The sequence below is a fragment of the Mustela nigripes genome, chromosome 2, assembly GCF_022355385.1.
Source record: "Mustela nigripes isolate SB6536 chromosome 2, MUSNIG.SB6536, whole genome shotgun sequence".
In the NCBI taxonomy this organism is placed as follows: Eukaryota; Metazoa; Chordata; class Mammalia; order Carnivora; family Mustelidae; genus Mustela; species Mustela nigripes.
Window position 1 is genome coordinate 2,268,744 of NC_081558.1, and position 20,252 is coordinate 2,288,995.

At 59.0% G+C, this 20,252-nt stretch overlaps 1 protein-coding gene across 11 annotated transcripts in view; it reads left to right on the forward strand.

Moving 5' to 3' along the window:
* Positions 1-20,252, forward strand: part of CELF5 (CUGBP Elav-like family member 5) — a 48,285-nt gene that overhangs the window by 715 nt on the left and 27,318 nt on the right. For all 11 annotated transcript variants that reach the window (XR_009402282.1, XR_009402283.1, XM_059388621.1 and 8 more), the window contains exon 2: positions 19,230-19,312. Coding sequence is in view for 9 of the 11 variants with exons in the window: in XM_059388621.1 (XP_059244604.1) it covers positions 19,230-19,312 (83 nt within the window). In the remaining 2 variants the exon portion in view is untranslated. The remainder of the gene's footprint in view (positions 1-19,229; positions 19,313-20,252) is intronic.

The window sequence follows — 20,252 nt, forward strand, 5'->3', positions numbered from 1 at the left end:
CCTGCCCCTTTGCTGGGGGCGCTGCCTGAACATCGCCCCCCCTCCCCGCCCCCCCACCCCATTCATTGGGCCTCCCCAGGCCCCGTCGGGAAAGTTTGCACCTCTGGACTCCATTGCTTTGGTCATTTTCACAAAGCCAGGCCAGTGGGGCAGGTCCGGCCAGCCGCAGGGAACACGGATGCCCAGGACCCCGGGCTAATCGGTAACTACAAAGAAAGCGGGGTGGGGGTATCAGGGAGCTGAGCGAGGCGGGGGTGGTGGCGGCGGCGGCGCCAGCCTCCCCAGCCTTGGGTGGTTAAAACGCTGTGCTGTGCCCTCGCCTGCCCACCCTCTCTGTTTGGATCAGTGCCCCCCCTCCGTTTCTCTGCCCTCCCCCTCCCTGCCTCCACCTTTGGCTCAAGTTAAAACTGGCCTAGCCTGTTAGCAATGTGTTGAGGTCTGAAGCCAAAGACGATGAGCCTGGACCGTCCATCTGGCAGAGCCCAGATCCCAGGGTGGACGGGGAGGCGTGGGGAGGCGTGGGCGACCTGGGAGCCCAGTGGGGGAGGCAGGAGGGGTGGGGAGGCTGCCCACCTCCTTCCCACCTGACTCTCTCTCCGAAGGGGTGCTAGGGGGAGGGGCCGGGGACTGGGGCCCCAGCCCTGGGCTCCAATCATGGGCCCGCTGTCTGAATTACGGTAGCTTTGACGGCTCTCTTTGGCGACTGAGGGTGGGGACGGTGTAGGCTTTGTGCTGCACACCCTCGACAAGACCCTGGAGGTGCCTTGGGGATGGACCAGGACCCATGACCTATTTCCGACCCTGCTTGTCTCCGTCCTGCTCTCTGTCGCAGGCATGGGAAGCGTGAATGCGTGTTTGTTGGATGGATGGATGGATGGATGGATGGATGGATGGACTGGGCAGGCCATGGGGAGAGTCTGGGGGGATGGAGCGAGGGCCTGACACTGTAGTTAGACCCTCCAGCTGGTACCTTAGGGGAGAAAAGAGACCCCTCCCATCCCCCACCTTTTTTCAAATCCAACCATCACCAAAAAAAAAAGAAAGCAAAGAAAAGAAAAGAAAAAAAAATCGGGCTTGGAAAATCCAATTCTTCTATGTGAACTAGCATATGTGAATGTGGGGGTTTCCATTCATCCATGAGTCACGCTCAGGGGTCCCCGGCTGGCTGCGTAAGGGCTCTTTCCTCAAGCCCCTACCCTGAGTATGCCTGGAGGGCCCATTTCTAGAAAGATTCTGATGGAGGCTGGAGGGGGTGTCCGCACGGCCCCCGAATGTTGGGCTGAAAGGCTGTCGGTGAGCTCTGGATCCAGGAAGCCTCCAGAGGGCTGGAGACGGCCACGCGGGGTGGTCCTTCCTTTCTTTCCCCTTGCCTCATTTTTTAAGCCCCCCCTGGTCCCCCCCCCCCCCCCGCCGCCCCCTGGCCAGGAAGAAAAGAGCGATGGTGGCCGGAGCCTCGGCTTCCCCCACTGTCACAGAGCAAGGCCCCTTGAATGTGCGGTTATGTTTTTCTGACCGGAAATTCTTGGATTAGGGACACCTCAGGGGCCTTCTCAGGTGGGGGAAAATTAGGCAACAGTGTGTCACCTGACAGACACCTGCCTGTCACCCTCCACGTCCCAGGGGTCCTGGATGGAGGGCCTGTGGCTAGGGCAGGGGACCTGTCCTCACATCCACGCCCGCGGGTCAAGGATGAATCTCTTTCCTGATCCCACCTGTGCTGGGCCTGGCTGGGCCTCGCCTGTGGGAAGGGGCTGGGGCCGGGGGCCAGCTGGAGGCGAGGGGGTCTCGAGGACCCACAGCGTTTGGGGCTCTGCTGTGGGACCTGTGGCCCGTGGCTGCCCCACTCTGGGTCTCAGCCAAAGGGAGGTGGACTGATGAATGGGAAATGGGGGTGATCTGGTTTCGTTCCTGGGGAACCAACAGGGCACAGGACACCTGCTGTCGGTGCTGAGAGTAGTGGGGTGGGGGGTGTGGTCCTGGCAGGGGCGAAGGGAGGGGAATCCCCCTGCCCCGCCCCCCCCCCAGAGCCTTCTGGGCTCCTGAATGCTAGGGGATCCCATGACGAGGGGCAGCAGGGGCGCGGGAGGGCCAGAGAGGGTGAAGTGGGTCCCCGTGCCCCCGCTCCCCATGCAGCAAGGGCCACCCAGCGTCGTCCTCGTCACCCTCGTTCTAAGGGTCATCTCATCCGTAACTGTCATACCCGGGCCGGTTCAGCACCCGCGGAAGGGGTCACCCCTGAGGTGGGCTGTGAGCATCAGCGCCTTTCACGTGGAAGGGAAACTGAGGCTCGGAGGGGCCGGGAGCTGGGTCCCCTGCTGTCCCCCCCCCCGCCCCCGTCTCCCTCCAGCCCAGGGACTACAAAAGTCTGTCTGTGTGATGGAGGGGTGACAGGTTCCCCCAAGCCAAGTCAGGGCCCTCCAAGATGGTGTTGGGGAGGGAAGGGGCTGTGGCCTCAGGGACGGTGTGCTGGGTCCCCTGCTGAGACCAAGGGATGCTCCAGCCCGGCCAGCCCCGGGCTCTGGGAATGTGGCCGCGTAGGGGGTCGGGGGAGGACGGGAAGGATACAGTCCTCGGGAGGGCAGGCCCTTGGGTGCTGGCTTGTTTTGTTTTTAAGGGAGAAAGGAATGGAGACAGAGAGACGGAAAAACAGAGATTCAGAGACAGAAGGAGAGACAGAGAGAGACTCAGAGCAGAGGGAGAGAAGGAGACCCAGAGGCTGAGAGGAGCAGGGGCAGGGGAGGACCCCCCCCCCCCACAGCCAGGGAGAGGCAGGGGGAGGCAGGGAGAAGGGGCAGCGTGGAGGGAGCCAGGCCGCTTCTCCACTCAGACCTGTGCCTCACCAAGAGCTCAGGCCAGGAGCGGGGTGGGTGGGTGGGTGGGGGTCTCCCACGGGCCAGTGTCCCCATGTCCCCCCACCAGGTCCCAGCCAGGGGACGGCGCCCTCAGAGGGGGCTCACGGAGGTGCCTGGTGTGGCCACGCGGTCCCTCTCTCCCGAGGGGGGCCAAGCATCAGTGCCTGCCCTGGCCCCAGCCCGCCATAGGGGCTCGGCCGCCTCCGGGGGGGGGGGGGGGGGCTTTGGGGAGGGGGGGTAGGCTTTTGCTTTTTAATGACAATTTTTGTCTTAAAGCGGAGGTTGGAGAGGGGGGCCGCTGCAGGTGGGGGGGCCGCCGGGTGGAGGCCTGTGGTTTCCATGGGAGCACCAGCTGCTGGGCTGGCGGCAGGAGGGGCGGCTGGAGCACGCCGAGCTCTGAGGCGTGAGAGCCCAGCCCCGGGAGACGGAGGGCTGCCTGGCGGGGGTGCCGAGGGAGGAGATGGCGAGGTGAGAGTGGCGCATGGGGAGCTAGGCACGCCCCGCCTCTGTGCCTCAGTTTCCCCAGCCGCACATCCTTCCCTGATTTAACAGGCTTTTAGGAGGCCCTGGGGGCCTTCCAAGCTGTGACTGTGGCATCACTTCTGCCCTCATTCAGGCAGAGAGCCTTGACTGAGCGCCTACTGTGTGCCACGTTTGTGGGGACGTGGGAATCTGGGGGAACCGGAATGGGTCTGGGATTCACGATGGAGTGAATGAGACCCACGTCTCCATCGACCCATATAACCAACATTTACTGAGCACCAGGCCCCGTTCTAGACCCAGGATATGATGTCGAACAACACAGACAGAAATGTCCCCCAAGACCTGACCTGCCTTCAGATCCCAGCCTGGCAGGAGGACACAGTGAGGACCGAGGAGGTCAAAGGCATTGCTGTTAGGGCTGTGATGGTGGAAACACGCGCCTCCAGGGAGAACCCAGAGGAGCCCTGGTTCCTGCAGGTGTGGAGACCAGGAGGGCTTCCTGGAGGAGGTGGTCAGTGTGAAAGAGCCGTTCCAAGCTTGGCATCGAGATGAGTCTGGTTTCCGTGCATCTTACCAGCAGACCGTGTTGCCCCTACAGGAACGCGAGAGCCGTGGGGCTTCCCACCTCAGAGGGCGGGGATGGTGAGGACCAGAACGGTAGGCAGTTAAGCCTTTTGGCACTGGGCTGGGCTCATCCTGTGACCGAGCTGACACCTGTAGGGTGAGAAGGATCTGTTGAAGGGGACAGGTGTTCCTGGCACAGAGAACAGCATGTGCAAAGGCCCAGAAGCAGTGTTAACTCTGGAAACTTCTGGTGGGGGAGGGGCCGAGGTTTTGCCCTGGCGGGGAACGCAGGAAGGGGTCCTCGGAGTCCCAGCTTCCCCTTCTGACATGGGACTTACCTGGCAGGGCTCTTCTGAGAGGCTCTGGCCTTGGGGGTGGGCCCAGGAGCTGTGTCTGGCACGGGCTCATGTCTCTCTCTCTCACCCCTGACCCTGGCAGATGAGAACGTGGCCGCCAGGGACGCTCAGGAAGGCCGCACGCACTCAGGAGCCCGTTCATTCATTCATTCATTCATTCATTTGTTGGTTCATGCAGCTGACACTTCCTGAAAACCTCCGGGGCCTCGTCTCGTCCTCGGTGAGGCAGGGTGAAGGCCCGCTGGCCCCAGGACAGAGCTGGCCGTGAGCGTCAGAGCCGATGGTCAGGGCCGGGGCAAAGACAGGGAGGCGGCGCGGGGGGAACGGGACAGGGAATCGGGGGCTCTGCTGTGGGCTTTAGGGTCTTTGAAAGACGAATAGGAGTTGGTGCGGTGGGGAAACATCTCATTTGTTCATTCACAGAAGCGCTTACTGTGTCCCGGGCCCAGCGATGCGCGTGAGACACACAGAGAGTGCGCTGGGCAGGCGTCCCTGCGCTCGGGCCTGCGGGCAGAGGCAGCCGGGTTTACCGAGGCCGGGGCGCGTGGAGCACAGAAAGCATTAGGTGAGGCCTGGGAGTAGCAAGGGCCCAGACGGAGGGCACTGGGGAGCCACGGACAAACGTAGAGCAGGGGAGGAAGTCGGACTTGTGTGGAAAGGGCGCTTCGTGTGTCTTTACCTGCCAGAGCCAGAGCCGGCCTCTTCCTGGCCTCACACACAGCCTCGTTGAGGATACGCTGACTTCCCGCGCACCTGGATGAAAAGAGAGGCAGCTTCCCCGTGGGGCGTGGGGTGGGCCCGCCCAGTGGGGGAAGAGGAGTGCCGAGAAGCAGACTCGGGTCCTCAGAAAAAGCTGAGGGTCGCGTGAGGCACGGGGCTCGGAGAGCAGTAGCACTCAGCCCCAAGTCACACAGCAATGTATGGCGGCATCGCCACCTCCCGGACCGAGGCCTGACCCCCTCTGGCAGAGGAGGAAAGGCGGCGGGGACAGAGGTGTGACTGCGGAGAGGAAGACTCAGGGTAAAGGTCGTCGAGGGAGGCTGGCGGTCCTTGGGCCAAAGGCGACCGGTGCCAGAGGAAGGGGCTACTAGGTTTGGAAGACACTGACCCGGCAACGTCCTCTTGGCCTGGGGTCCTGGGCGCCGTCACTGATACATACGCTCTAGGAGGGCAAGGACTGTGTCTTATTCGCCGTTTGGAAGTGAGCATGCGGATGGGTGAGGGCGCGGGGGCGTGAGAGGATGGGACGGTGGGGAGCGGGCGGCCCGGGCGGCCAGGCGGCTGCGATCCGGATAGACGGACGGGCCAGCGGGTGGACCGGCCCCGGCGTGGGTGGACCGGAGCGTGGATGGGGGGCAGTGTGCTGGCGGGTGCATGAGCGGATCGGTAGGTGAACGGACAGGTGGGTGAGTGGAAGCCGGAATGGACGGATGGATGGGCGTGTGGGCGGATGGACAGATGGACGGACGGATGGATGGATGGATGGACAGATGATGGACAGACGGACGGACAGATAGATGGATGGACAGATGGATGGGCGTGTGGGCGGATGGACGGATGGACGGACTGATGAATGGATGGACGGACAGATGATGGACGGACGGGTGGATGCGTGTGTGGACGATGGATACCCGATACCCACCTTCCTCCTCACATGATGTGGGGGGGGAAACGACCCGTCAGGTCTGCAGTCGGACGGGCTTGGTTTCTGTTCCTGCCTCTGCTTTGTTGCTTCTGGGGGGTCTTAGACAAGCCACCTCACCTTTTGTGAGCCGCAGCTTCCTCGTTTGTAAAAGAGAAGGAATGTTGACAGCTGTCTTCCAGACTAGGTTGTAGAGACCCGAGCTTGCCTGTATCATGTGATTAGTATAATGACTCTGAGTAATGTCCTTCGCATTGTAGGGGTCCTCCACACAGGGCCAGGCGGTCGTATGGTCAACGATCGTCTGTCAAGTCTCTGTTGTGCGTCAGGCACTGCGCTGGGCTCTGGGGATGCAAAGCAATCCCAGGCAGAGGAGGGACTGATAACAAATGCGGAAGCCAATCAGTGAGGTTCAGATTGGACTGCGCTGCCACGAAGGCCATCAAGTAGGATGTGTGTTGGAGGGGACAGCGAACCTTGCCTCTCTTGCCTCTCATCTGAATGACAGATGAGGAAGCTGTGGTTCTGAAGCCAAGGGAAAGGCATTCCAGGACCAGAAACAGCACATGCAAAGGCCCTGAGGTCAGAATGAGTGTGCCCTGTCGGAGGAGAAGCGAGAAGGCCCATGTGGCTGGAGCAGAGCCTGAGGGGAGGGAGGGAGGAGGGGGCAGGGCCAGTTGCACTGGGAGGGACCGTGGGCCTGTGGACGCTCGGATGGTGGGTTTTACCCTGAGTGAGGTGGGAGCCCTTGAAGGCGGTGAGCAGGGAAAAGATGGGGCCCCTTAGGGAGCTCAGAATCTGCATTTTCCAGATGGGGTAGCTAAGGCACAGAGGGTCTTGGCGAGCAGAGAGAGCTTTCCGCCAGCCTTGTCGTGTTGCCCCAGCCCCGCTGAGGGCCTCCTGAGGATGGTGGACTGCCCGGCGGCGCGGTCAGGGTAAGCGTGGGAAAGCTGGGAGACTGCGTCCTTGTCCCTCTGCTCGGGGGAAGGAGCGGGTGAGGGACCCCCATGGCAGCTGGGGGGGGGGGCCCAGAGCAACCTCACCAAAGGGGGAGATGGAGGCCCAGGGAGGGGAGGAGACCGCCCCGAGGCCACGCACGGTCGCACGGTCAGGGCTGCGGGCTCCTCTCTTCACCCCCGACCTCCCCGCTCTGTGTCCGCGGGGCGCCCACGGCTCCGGGAGTTGGACAGACGCCTGCGCGGGCCCTAAGGGGTGGTGGTGTGTGCGGGGGGCGGGCGGAGCGGACGAGCTGGGGTTGAAGGTGCTGCGGGAACGCGTGCCAGCCGCCCAAGGAGGCACCAGCCCGCCCCCCGGGACAGCTGTCCGAAAACAGAGCAGACAGGGGTGACCGCCAGGGTGTGGAGAGACCAGAGCCCTCACGCACGGCTGGGGACACGCGCTGGGGCGGTGCTGGGGAAGACGGTCTGGCAGTTCCTTAAAACACGGACACCCGCTGCCGTAGGAGCCAACAGCTCGCACAGACCCAGAAGGACTGAAGGTCTCCGAGAGCTGTTTGCCACGGGTGTTCCCAGCACAGCTCACGGCGGCCAAACGTGCAGAACAGCCCGTGTCCGCCGATGGACGAACCGATACACATGGCGCGGTCGTCCCCACGCGGGAACACGGTCAGCCTTAGGAAGGGGGGGACCCTCACCCCTGCCATGACGCGGAGGGACCCCGAGGATACGGGACTCAAGGAAAGGAACCAGACCCAGAAGGACCCGTCCCGCAGGACCCCACTCCCAGGAGGGCCCCAGAGGAGTCCCATCCACACAGACAGAGAGGAGGGGCGGGTGGGGGCCGGGGCTGGGGCAGGGGTGGTGTGTCCGTGCTTTGTGGGGACAGAGTCTCCGTGGGAGGAGATGGAAGGTTCTGGAGCTGGAGGGTGGGGGTGGTCGCAGGACCAGGGGAGTGTGCGCTTAGACATGGTTAAGACGGTGAAGTTATGCTGTGTGTATTCTACAGTGATGTGGGGTGAGCAGGGCTGTGGGGGAGGGGCTGGGATTCCAGGGTCGGGCACCTGAGGCCTGGAGGCTGCGTGTCTGGGGAGTTACAAGTGGATCCGGGGGGGGGAAGTTCTGCAGAGGCCGGCAATCTTGGCTTTGACCTGAAGGTCCCGGGGAGACATAGTTAAAGGGTCAAATCATCAGCTCTTGGTGGGGGAGGTGAGGAAGAGGAAGGAATCTAGCAAAGTGGTTCTCACCTGAGCCAGGGGTGCCCCCGGGGGACACTGGGTGATGCTCGGGACGCCTGTGGTTGTCACAACTGGTGGTGCTCCCGGCCTCCAGTGGGTGGGGACCAGGGATGCTGCTCAGCGCCCCCACAGTGTCAGGGATGGCCCTGCTCCAGAGTGACCCGAATCCTCTCTGCAGCCCCCAAGACCCTGCATGGCCTGCCCTGCCCCTCCCTGCCCTCCCCGCCTCCCTCTCTCCCACTCTGCTCCAGACACACAGGCCTCCTTGCCTTTTGTCCAACGCACCAAGCCAGTCCTGCCCCAGGGCCTTTGCATGAGCCATTCCTGTCACGGGGATGCTGTCCTCCCAAAGCTCTGCAGGGCTCCTCTGTCTCTTCCTCTAGGTCGGGGCTCAGAGGTCACCTCCTCGACGAAGCCTCCTCCCCCCAGATACTCGCATCCGCCTTCCTCTCGCCCTTCAACCCTCCCCTTCTGGGGGCCGCCTCCCTGCAGACGTGATTTATAAGCACAGCCACCGTCCCCACTCCAAGCCCTGCCTCCCTGCCTTCCTCTTTCCCCTGTGAAAATGGAGACTTCTGACATAACGCAGATCATAGGTTTTGCTTCTTACGTGATTTTGTCTTTCTCCACCCCACCCCCACCCCGAGAGTCCATTAGGGGACTTTTTTTGCAAACTCCATTAGGACAGAGGTTTTTTTGCCTTTTGTGTTCACCGCTATGTCCCCCGGGCCTAGAACTGTGCCTGGAACATAGCGGGTGGGAAAATGGATGGCTGGCGGATGGATGGACGGACAGGTGGGGGGGGGGTGTACAGACAGAGGGCCCTGTGGCGGAGCAGTGGGGACAGTCTGTGAGAGAAATCCAGACGGCTGCGGGCAGGAGGCTGGGGGTGTGTGTCCTGTCGAGGCCTGGGAAGCCCCACTGTGTAAGTCTGGGGCACAGGAGGAGTCAGCAGTGGCAGCTAAGGAGTCCAGGCAGCGAGCGGGGAGGTGCCCCCTGAGCTGGTGCACTGGCCGGAGGGGTCCAGGAGCCTGAGCCCATGAGTTTGTACTGAGGGGAGGGGGAGGGGTGCGGGAGGGAGCTTGTCAGCCCCGCTCCTCAGCAAGTGGGGACAGCCCAGGGCTGAGAGGATGGAGGGGAGCAGAGAGGGCATCCAGGGGCAGGTGGCTGGTGGCGGGCGGCCCCACAGCACAGGGGAGTGTCTTCTGTAGCTCTTAGTGGAGCCTCAGAGAAGTGACCCAAGAGCACACGGCGGAAAGCGGCCCTGGGCCGGGCTAGATCACAGAGCCAAGGTTAAAGACCAAGAACATGGGGCACCTGGGGGGCAGGGGCTTGGGGGCCCAAGGGATTTGGGAGGAGGGTTCGCACAACTAGCTGTGGTCGCGTCCTTGCTGGCGAGGGAAGCAGGAGATGCTGGTGATCAGCAGCGAGCTAGGGAGTCTCCGCCGTCTGTTTCCGCTGTACAGCTGGTGCATAATAGGTGCTCAGGAAATGTGGAATAAGTCCGTGCCACGCATGTTAAGAAAGGGGAGGGATGAAAGCAATCAAATGTCCCTGCCCTCAAAGAGGTGCCTTGATATCAGCAGGTCAGCTTGGAAATGCAAGCATTCAGCCAACAAGTGTCCATTGAGCACCTACTGTGTGCCGGGTGATATCTAAGTACCCCCCCCCACCAGCCCCCGAATCAAACGTGTAAAAACCTACAAAAGGCCTCTGTGAGTACCTCTTTTTGGTAACCGAAGGAAACCTGAAGGGGATTTTTGTTTTTATGCACTGGTTTTGCAGGGAGCTGTCCCAGAGGCTATGCTCCCCTCTCCCCTACCCCAGCAGCGAACTCCGCCCCACCGGGCTCCTTCCCCAGGACCACGCTGGGCATCCATGCATCAGTCTCCAGGGCTCCGAATTGTGTGAGCATCTGTGCGTTGTCTCGTCATTCTGTGCATCCATTAGCGAGATGTGTCCTGAAGTATCTGAAAAACCTAAGAGGTTATTTTTTGAGTCTGGGAATGTTCAAGAAGTTTTCCGTGTAAATTAATGGTGGTTGCTTCCTTGCTGTATGGCATTTAGGCTGTCGGGAGGTTTTGCAGGAACGCTCAACTTCTGGATAGTGAGGGACACCTGCATGCGTCGTGCAGATGGTGATGAGGAAAAATACAGCTGGGGAGGGGGCGATGGAGGGCCGTAACCTTACACAGGACGCTCAAAGGAGGCCTCACTAAGGAGCTGACATTTGAGGCAAGATCTGAAGGAAGGGAATGAACTGTGCAGAGATCTGGCAGAGTGCGTTCTGGAATAGCCCGTGCAAAGGTCCTGGGGCAGGAGGGCCTGGCATGTCGGAGGAGCAGAGGCGGTGTGTGTGTCTGGGCAGAGCGGGCTAGGGGGAGAGAGGAAGGAGGGGAGGACAGGGAGGGGACAAAGCAGGTCATGTGGGGGCCTTAGGGACTGTATGGGGAGTACTTGGGCTTGTACCCCAGGAAGGTAGGAACCCTGGAGGGCGGTGGGCCGAGGAGGTGCTCACAGGCGCCCTCTGGTGGCCCCCGGGAGGAGGGCCGGTTGTGGGGCGGAGGGCGGCAGTGGTGCCTTCAGGGAGACGGGTGCGGAGGGCCACCCCCCCACCCCCCGCAGGTCCAGGAGGGCGTGGATGGGTGCTCGATCAGCATGGAGGCCGTGAGCTGTAGCCAAATTCTGCTGAGCACACAGCATGCTGGGCCCAGGGCTGGGCCCTGGGGACACGTCGGTGGCGGCTCACCTGGTTCCCACGCTCAGCTCAGGGACTCCGAATCCAGTGGGACAGTAACTCCTGATGGGCAGTTAGAGACCCACACAGGCTGGGGAGAGCTGCAGGGGTGCCTGACCCCCACCTCTGGAAGGGACCCTGGGGCTGGGCTGCGGGGGTGGAGGAGGAAGAATGGGGACAGAGGGGTGTGCGAACCAGGACGTGGCGAGCTCCAGGGTGGTGGCTGAGAGCCCGAGCGCCGGGTGCCGGGGGACGCGGCCAGTTCCCAGACCTGCCCGGCTCCCCAGAAGTGACAGAAATCCTACACTTAGGCATGAAAATAACCACCGTGACTACTAAGAAGGGAAAAACTTTAAAAACACTTTTTGTTGAGGCCACTCAAGTAGTCCCCCTCACTCTGGGATTTTCTGAGACCTCAGAAGCCCTTTGCCTACCCCTAGGTTGGATTCAGTTCTAGGCCTAGTTTGTGACTTGCTGTGTGACCTCAGGAAGATTGCTAAGCCTCTCTGATCTGGGTTTGCTGCATCTGTAACGCGGGATAGAGACACCCACCAGTTTAGAAGGGGGGTTTCACCTGAGGCCGTGGGGTCTGACCCAGGGCTTGGCTCTGCTCTGTGGGTACTGCCTTGCTGGGCCATTTGGGGGACTTTTAGCCAGTCCTGGGGGGGCCAGTCCTTCCCCTGATGTCCCCCAAGCCCCCAGTTGGGTCTGAGGACCCAAACCAGATTCTGCATCTTTCTTCCAAACTGCTCTTCCTACTGGGTCTCCATCTCTGTGAGCCTCCTGGGGCGTCGGTCACAAATGACCACAAACTTGGCTTGAAACAGCGGACTTCTCGCCCAGTCCTCGAGGCCAGGAGTCCGAGATCAAGGGGCTGTGCTCCCTCCTGAGGCTCCGGGGGACAGCTCTTCCTGCCTCCTTCAGCTTCCAGAGGCTCCAGCTTCCCTTGGCTTGTGGCCACGTCCCTCCATCTGTGCCTCTGTCTTCACGTGGTGTCTCCTCTCTCTGTGTCTCCTCTTGTCTCTTACAAGGACATCTGTCATCAGATCTGGGGTCCACCTTGTTATCCAGGATGGATCTCATCTCAGGATCTCTAATTACATGGACTCAGTCCCTTTTTCCAAATGAGGTCCCACGCACAGGGTCTGGGACGTATGCTGTCTTTCCTGGAGGGCCACCATACAATCTGCTGCACCCTCCCAGGGATGGCCCCGGCCTTCTGCCTTACCTCCACCCCCCGCCCCTCGCCCCCCGGAGACCCCCTCGGAGTGTCCCACCCATCTTTCCTCTCTGCCTCCAAGGCCTCCAAGGCCGCTCAGTCTTCGCCTCCCCTGACCTCTAGCCTCTGGCCTGTGCTCCAGTCGCTCCTCCAGGCTGGTCCCAGATCTTCCCAGCACACACCCCTGTGCCCTCCCCTGCCCGTTAATGAGGACATTGTCCCCAGAGTGAACAGAGATGGTGCTACAGAGAGACCATGGCCACCTTTGCCCCCCGGCCCCCGAGGCAGCATCTCGGGCTGAATAGAGGAGTGTGGGCTGGCGGGAGAGCCCTGGGCAACGGGGTCCTGCAGATCCGGCTGTTATCTTTTCATCGATGCTCTTAAGGCCACGTTTGTCTTAACGTATCCAAGGTTTTGAGTGAATTTCAGGGAAGGTGGCAGAATTGGGAGCCCCTGCCGCTCCACATGCACACCCTGGAGATCAAAGCCTCTCAGTGCAGTGGATGGGAGTGAAACCCGTGATGTCAGATGCCCCGGGCTCCAACTCCAGCTCTGCCCTTTCCTGCTGTGCGTCTTAGGCAAGGCTCCCCCCGCCCCCACCCCACTACTGTGTGTAACCCGCCCTGCCGGGTTCCTGCGAGGAGGGGTGGGGGCGAGGGGGGTGCAGCCCAGCCCCAGGAGAGTGGCCACCCTGTCCTGGTGCTCTGTGAAGGAGCCATTGTCATCACTACTATATGTAGTCTCTATAAGAGGGAGAAGCTAGAGGTCGAGGAGGAACAGACTGGAGTTAGTCCTCTGGGTTTCTGATCTGGCCTTTGGCCCCATCACTGTGTTACCCTGGTGGCTGCTGTCTGAGTTTCCTTACCTGTAAAAAGGAAATAATCATAAATAAAATACCGGGTCCCCTGGGTGGCTCAGTCGGTTGAGCGTCTGACTCTTGGTTTCAGCTCAGGTAGTGATCTCAGGGTTGTGGGATCGAGCCCCGTGCCGGGCTCCATGCTCAGCAGGAAGTCTGCTTGGGATTCTCTCTCCCTCTGCCCCTCCCCCACCCCGTGCTCACTCTCTCTAAATAAATCAACCTTTAAAATAATAATAATAATAATAAACACAACAATGCAGTTCTCTTGGGCTAGTCTGAGGACTGAGGGTTGATAGCGGTGACGTGCCCCGTAGGATGTGGTGCTCCGCGGACACTGACTATTATTATCGTCATTCCAACTTTGAGTCATGAAATCCCAAAAGCTCAGATCTCAGACCAGAGAGCAGAGGATCTTAGCATGAGGAAGGTCTCTCAGGATTCTCTGGCAAAGAAGTTTCCTCTCTGGGGAGCCCCTGCTGCTTACCTCTAGAGACAGGGAGCTCCCTGCCTCCCAAGGGAGCTGTGATGACACAGATGTAGTTATTAGGAAACTTTCATACATACATACTCTTGTTCCCCAATGATTCCCCCATCTTGGTCCCTGCTCTGTCTTTGGGCCTAGACAGATCTGCGGGCATTGACAGCCCCCCACCCCAGGTCCGTCCTGGTCCAGGCTTGGAAAATGGGTGTGAGTGTGAAGGGACGGTCAGGGGCTGAGCATTCTGGGAAGGACCCCAGGGCTTGGCCAGCAGGGGCAGGGGCTACTGGGCACCAAGCCTGGTCGCCTTGTCATTGGGGAGGCTGATGTGTGGGTAGAGGTGGCCAGGACTGAAACTGAGATGAGAGGGTCACCCAGTGTAGGCTTTGGTCGGGTTGTGGCTTCCCTCCAAAGGTCTCTCTGGGACTAGGATGCCGCAAACAGACCTTGAACAATTAAAATGGCGTCCATGGCCCTCGACCCAGCATTTGATCCTGGCACTATTTTAAAACTCCTTTTGGGGAGGGGTGAGTCAGGGACCTGAGATCTTCCCCTAGGCCCTGGGTAAGTTTTTTAAAAGATGCAAGCTCCAGGCAGTGTACCCCAGTGTGGAGCCTGAGTGAGCACACGCTCACCACCTGTGTGACCCTGGGCAAGTCACTTGTCCACTCTGTGCCCCAGACCCTCATCTGTAAAATAAAGACAACACTAGCAGCTACTCTGTGGGGTTGTTATAAGGACTGAGTGAGTCATTACTGAGTACAAGTGTATTAGTATTAGAAGCCCGGGAACTTTATTAATACCAGTAAAAGTCTGTACTGGTTGGGGACGGTATTCGTTGGCTAGGGCTGCTGAGAAAATGTACCACAAACCAGGGGGCTTCAAAAACAGAATCATGTTTGCTCACCGTCCGGGGAGCCAGAAGTCTGAGATGAAAGTGTGGCTTGAGCTGGTTCCTTCTGAGATGGAGGGAGAACCTGGCTCCGGTGTCTCCCAGCCTCTAGTGGTTTGTTGGAAGTCCTTACTGTCCCTGGAGGTCCTTACTGTCCCCGGGCTTGTGAATACATTACCCAGATTTCTGCCTTCATAATCCCATGGGCTTCCCCCTGAATGTGTGTCTCGGTGCCCAGATGTCCTCTTTTTTTTTTTTTTTAAGATTTTATTTATTTATCAGAGAGAGAGACGGGGGAGAGAGAGCAAGCACAGGCAGACAGAATGGCAGGCAGAGGCAGAGGGAGAAGCAGGCTCCTTGCCGAGCAAGGAGCCTGATGTGGGACTCGATCCCAGGACGCTGGGATCATGACCTGAGCCGAAAGCAGCTGCTTAACCAACTGAGCCACCCAGGCGTCCCAGATGTCCTCCTTTTTAAAGGACACAGTCCTACGGCGCTGGGGCTGGTCCTCCTAACCTACGACCTCACCTTAACTCTTTACATCTGCAATGGCTCGTTTTCCAAATACGGTCCCATTCTGAGGTCCTGAGGGGTTAGGAGAGCAACAGATGAATTTGGGGGAGGGAGATCCAATTCAGCCCTAACAGAAACTGAGAATCAAGGCTGTGTTTCCCCAGAAAGTGGTGAACATCACACATTTTCCCCAATTAGAAAGGAGAAACGGAGACATGGGGAAGAGAGCGGGTCAGGAGAACAAGCGAGCGTTTCAGCACCGGGGACAGCGGCACACAGTTGCGTCTTTGCGTCTCTCTGGCTGAAAACATTCTCTGCACCCAGAGGCAGATGGCCTAGAAGGTGGCTTGGGGGTCCCAGCCTAGCCTCCCAGGACCAGCGCACTCCATGTTCTGCAAATGAGGCCTCGCAGGCAAGAATGGGCCCAAGGAGAAGGGTTTTGTCTCTATCTCACATCTCCCCGCAGTCCAATTTCTCGGCACTGCCTAATTTCTCTCCGGCCCTAGATTAGTTGTCTTAGCACCTCTCCTTTCCCTGAAGACCTTGGGGGATTAAATTCAGACAATAGACACACACACACACACACACACACACACAAAAAGAGTAGACAGACCAGCCATAGATTGGGGGAAGGTGTATGCATCAGATAGAGCCATAAAAGAATACGAAGTATTCTTGATTTACACAGCACATAAAGAATTCCTACAGTGCACCAAGGTGCCCGGCTTTGTTAATAACTATGTCAATGTATGTTACGTCTCAATGAAATACAGTGATACGCCCACTGTAATGACTAACGTTTAAAAGCGTTGGTGAAAATGAGCATTAATATTGTCAGACCCGTTGATTGGAGAATTCTTTGGTACAACCCACTTTGGAAAACTGTTCAAAGGAATCCTTTAAAGCTAAACATAAGCCTACCTTATAACCTGCAGTCCCGATCCCAGATATGTCTTTGTGCATCAAAGCACTCGTACAAGAGTGTCCCAAAGCAGCTTTGTTCATGATAGCCTCTAACGGTGGACAGTCCGCAAGAGTACAGATGGCCAACTTGCAGTATATTCACAGGAGAAAATATTACACAGCTATGAAAAGGAATTAACCCCTGATTCCCACAGCCACCTGTTGTGGAGTAGCAGAAGCCAGGCACAAAGTGTACATACGCTCTGATTCCGTTTACGTAAGTTCGAAAGCAGGAAATACTCAGCTGCACTGAGTAGTGATCCACATGGGGTGGGAGCCATAATGAAAAGCGATGGCGTGGCTATTACGAAAGCCAGTCTAGCAGTCACCTCTAGGGGATGGAGGGGTCTGTCACGGGATGCGAGGCACTGGGGTTTCTGGTGGCTGCCGTGTTCTATTCCTTGACCTGGGAGATGGTTACATGATTTTATAATTACTTGCTACATTGTACACTTAACGTATTCTGCAATTTTGGGGGGTTATATTTTTAATATATCCCAGTGATGATTTTGTATTGCGGTAAAACACACATAACACCAAATTCACCATCTTAACCATTTTTTATTTTATTTTATTTTTTTTTTTTAAAGATTTTATTTACTTGACAGACAGAGATCACAAGTAGGCAGAGAGGCAGGCAGAGAGAGAGGAAGGGAAGCAGGCTCCCCGCTGAGCAGAGAGCCCCATGCGGGGCTCGATCCCAGGACCCTGGGACCATGACCTGAGCCGAAGGCAGAGCCTTTAACCCACTGAGCCACCCAGGCGCCCCTTAACCATTTTTTAAAGATTTATTGATTTTTAGAGAGAGAGAGAGTGGGGTGGGGTGGGGGAGGGACAGAGGGAGAGAGAGAATCTCAAGCAGACTCCCCGCTGAGCCAGGAGCCCTGTGTGGGGGGCGGCTCTGTCTCACGACCCTGAGATCATGACCTGAGCCAAGATGAGTCGGACATTTAGCTGACTGAGCCACCCAGGCGCCTCCCGCCCTCCCCCCATCCGAACTATTTTTAACTGCATACCTCAGTGGCATTAAACACACTCCCCCGTCCTGCAGCCACCCCCACCCTCTGTCTCTAGAACTTTCCATCTCCCCAGACGGACACTCTGTCCCCACGAATCATGGACTCCCCACTTCCTAACCCCAGCCCCGGGTTCCACCATCTCCTCTGTCTGCGTGCACAGCACTCCTCTGGGGGACCTCCTGGGAGTGGGGTCCTGCGGGATGTGTCCTTCTGGGTCTGGCTTATTACACCAAACATAACACCCTCAAGGTTCATCCATGTGGTGACACGGGTCAGAATTCCCCGCTTTTTAAGGCAGAATAATATTCCAGTGTGTGAATGGTCCCCATCTTGCCATCGGTGCATGCATCGATGGACACTGCGTTGTTCTACGTCCGGCCGTTGTGAACAACGCCGCTGTGAGTGTGTGCAGTGTCTGTTCAAGATATCTCTCCGAGTCCCTGGTTTCAGTCCTTTCGGGGACAGACCCGGAAGTGGAATTGCTGGGTCCTATGGTAATTCTGTTTAACTTTTTTTGAGGAGCCGCCAAACAGCCCCACAGGGGCTGCACCATTTTACATGCTCACAACAAATGTCTTTTAAATGCTAGAAACCATCCTCTGCTAGGCCTGGTGCCCTCGTCCCCAGGGCTCCCAGGGAGCCTGTCAGGCCTGCGGCAGACCCCTCCCCAGCAACCGGCCGGCCTGTGGGCGGATCGGTGAGCTGAGCGCATCCCAGAAGGAAGGAAACGCTTTAATTAGCTCCTGTCTGGAGCGAGAATGGGCACCACAAAGCTGTTCCCAGGGCTTCTGCGCAGGGGGTCCGCGGGGGGGGGGGGGGGCAGGGGGGGGGAGGTGGGGGGCGGGGTGGACACAGGGTCCCACAGCATCCGAACGGCCAACGATGGTCTCATTCCACACGCGGTGAAAATGAGGCCCCCAGAGGTTAGAGGCAAAGCCCAGGGCTGAGGCCTGGTCCCCTGCGCCCATCCACGGGGACCTGACTCCCGCCTGCATCCCACGCACACCCCCCCAAGCCCCCCCGACCGGCCTCCAGCAAACGTCTTTCCGACACCTTTGATCTCAGCGGCCTGTCTCTGGAGACTTCTCGCTCCTGGCTTCTGTCTCTCTCCATGTCTCTCGTCTCTGCAGGCCTCACGCTTCACAACCCACCCCCCAACTCACCCCCACCCCAAGACATCGTCCAGTCAAACACAGCCTGGCTCTGGACCACTTCACGGCTGGCCTGCCCTCCCCGCCCTCTCCTGACTGGCTCTGCGCTTGGCCACTGGGCCACACTCCCGCTAGCTCCCCTCGCCGCCCCTCGGCCCCGGCCTGCACTCAGACCACCCTCGCGGATGGCGGCTACGCAGGCCCAGAGAAGAGAGGCGCCGTCCGAGGCCACGAAACAGGTCTCGGCAGAGCCGCGGTGCCCCTCATCTGCAGCTTTGGGGCGGCTGGTGCCCGGCCCACCCCCTCCCTGCGGCGGCGGCGGCTGTCCCACTGCCCCCGCCACACCTCACCCCGCCTTCCCAGTAGCTCTTCATCTAGCCTCAGCCACGATGTAATCAGCAGCTGGGGCTCGTCTCTCCCCTTCCCTATCTCACCGGTTTGGGGGGGTGGGAGACTGCACGTCTGCTGTCGGCCCCCCCCAAAAAGTAGGCTGCTCTCTTTTTTATTTTTAACCTCTAGTAAAAAGAACATAAAATCCACCATCCTAACCAATTTTTCCTTCTTTTCCAATTTTTTTTTTTATCGTGGTGAGATACACATAACATTAAATTTATCATATTAACCATCTCTGCACAGCTCAGTGGCATTTTTTTAGATGTTTTTTTAAAAGATTTTATTTATTTATTTATTTGAGACACAGAGTGTGAGCCGGGGTGGGGGTAGAGGGGAGAGGGAGCGGGAGAAGCAGGCTCCCCGCTGAGCAGAGAGCCGATGTGAGGCTCCATCCCTGGTCCCTGAGACCATGACCTGAGCCGAAGGCAGACGCTTAACCCACTGAGCCACCCAGGCGTCCCACAGTTCGGTGGCACGAAGCACACTCACACTGTCCTGCAACACCCCCCCCCCCTCCGTCTCCAGAACTTTCCATGTCCCCACACGGAGACTCTGTCCCCACGAAGCACGGACTCCCCAGCCCCGGCTCCCACACTCTCCTCTCTGTGCGGACGGGACTCCTCTGGGGCCCTCCCGGGAGTGGGGTCCTGCGGGACGGGTCCTTCTGGGTCTGGCTGCTCTCGCTGAGCCCTGTGTCCTCGAGGTCCTCTGTGTTGTGGCAGGGGTCAGGGTCCCTTCTTTCCTGAGGCTGGACCATGTTCCTGCGTGGGGACAGAAGGACAGGTTGTGTTTATCCTTCCTCCACTGAAGGACATTTGGGGTGTTTCCACCTTCTGGCCTTTGGGGTCAATGTGACTGTGAACACGGGTCTACACATCCCCTTCTCATAACACCCCCGTTTCTTTCCTTTCCAGGCTGTGCCTTTCTCACCTATTGTGCCAGGGACTCCGCCATCAAAGCTCAGACTGCCCTGCACGAACAGAAGACCTTGCCCGGGGTGAGTCCGGGGTGCTGTCTGGGAGGGAGGCTGCTCTCAGCCTGGGGAAGGCTGAGGCCCTTCCTGGGATCAGCGGCGGAGCCCACTTGCCTCTGGACTCAGAAAGAGGTACAAGGTGCAGACAGACAGAAGCGATCATCAGAGAGAGCATTTACTGAGTGCCTACTGCATGCTATGCTCGGTATTCCCCACCAGAGTGGTTGTGTGGGGTCGTGTAGGTTGCACACAGCACAAGGGCACCTGGCCCTGCACGTTAGTGTCGTTGTGCTGAGACCTGAAGGATGAAGAAGCATTAGCAGGCAAATGGAGTAGCCGTGCAAAGGCCCTGAGGCAGGACTGTGCCTGGAGTGTTGGAGGAGCCGCAAGGAGGCCTGTGTGGTTAGAGCAGAGGGAGCAAGAGGGAGTGAGAGAGTAGGGGAGTGTAGGGCGGGGACCGGGCAGGTCATACAGGGCTGGCCCAGGCTCTGTCCCTGCTGGCTGTCCTTGTCAGCCCTGCCTTCCTGCGGAGGGCAGGAGGTCCCTGTCCCCGGTGAAGGGAAGGTGGTCCCCCTGAACCAACTGAGCCCAGGCAGTGCCTCAAGATGGAAATTGAAGGAACCACAGTGAGATCCATGGCACCCCGTGACCTCTAGGGGTGCCCACACTTCCCTCTGGGATTCTCAGGGACTTTTCAGCATCAAAGGCTTTTGGGGGCGGCTTGGGTGGCATCTGCAGCCACAAATGCTGAGAATACGTGTGCAGTTTGGTTAGCTGGGTAATCGGGGTGCACCTGCCGGCAACATGAGGTCATGGCAGGGGTTGGCTCGAAGCTGAAAGCACTGAAAATGGTCCTGGGGTTGGCCTCAGCCTCATAGTGAAGACTAAGGTGCCCCTCTTTGGGCGAGGGGGGCGTGGAGTGGAGACAAGAGGGGTAGAGTGCCGTGGCGGCCACATCCGTGGA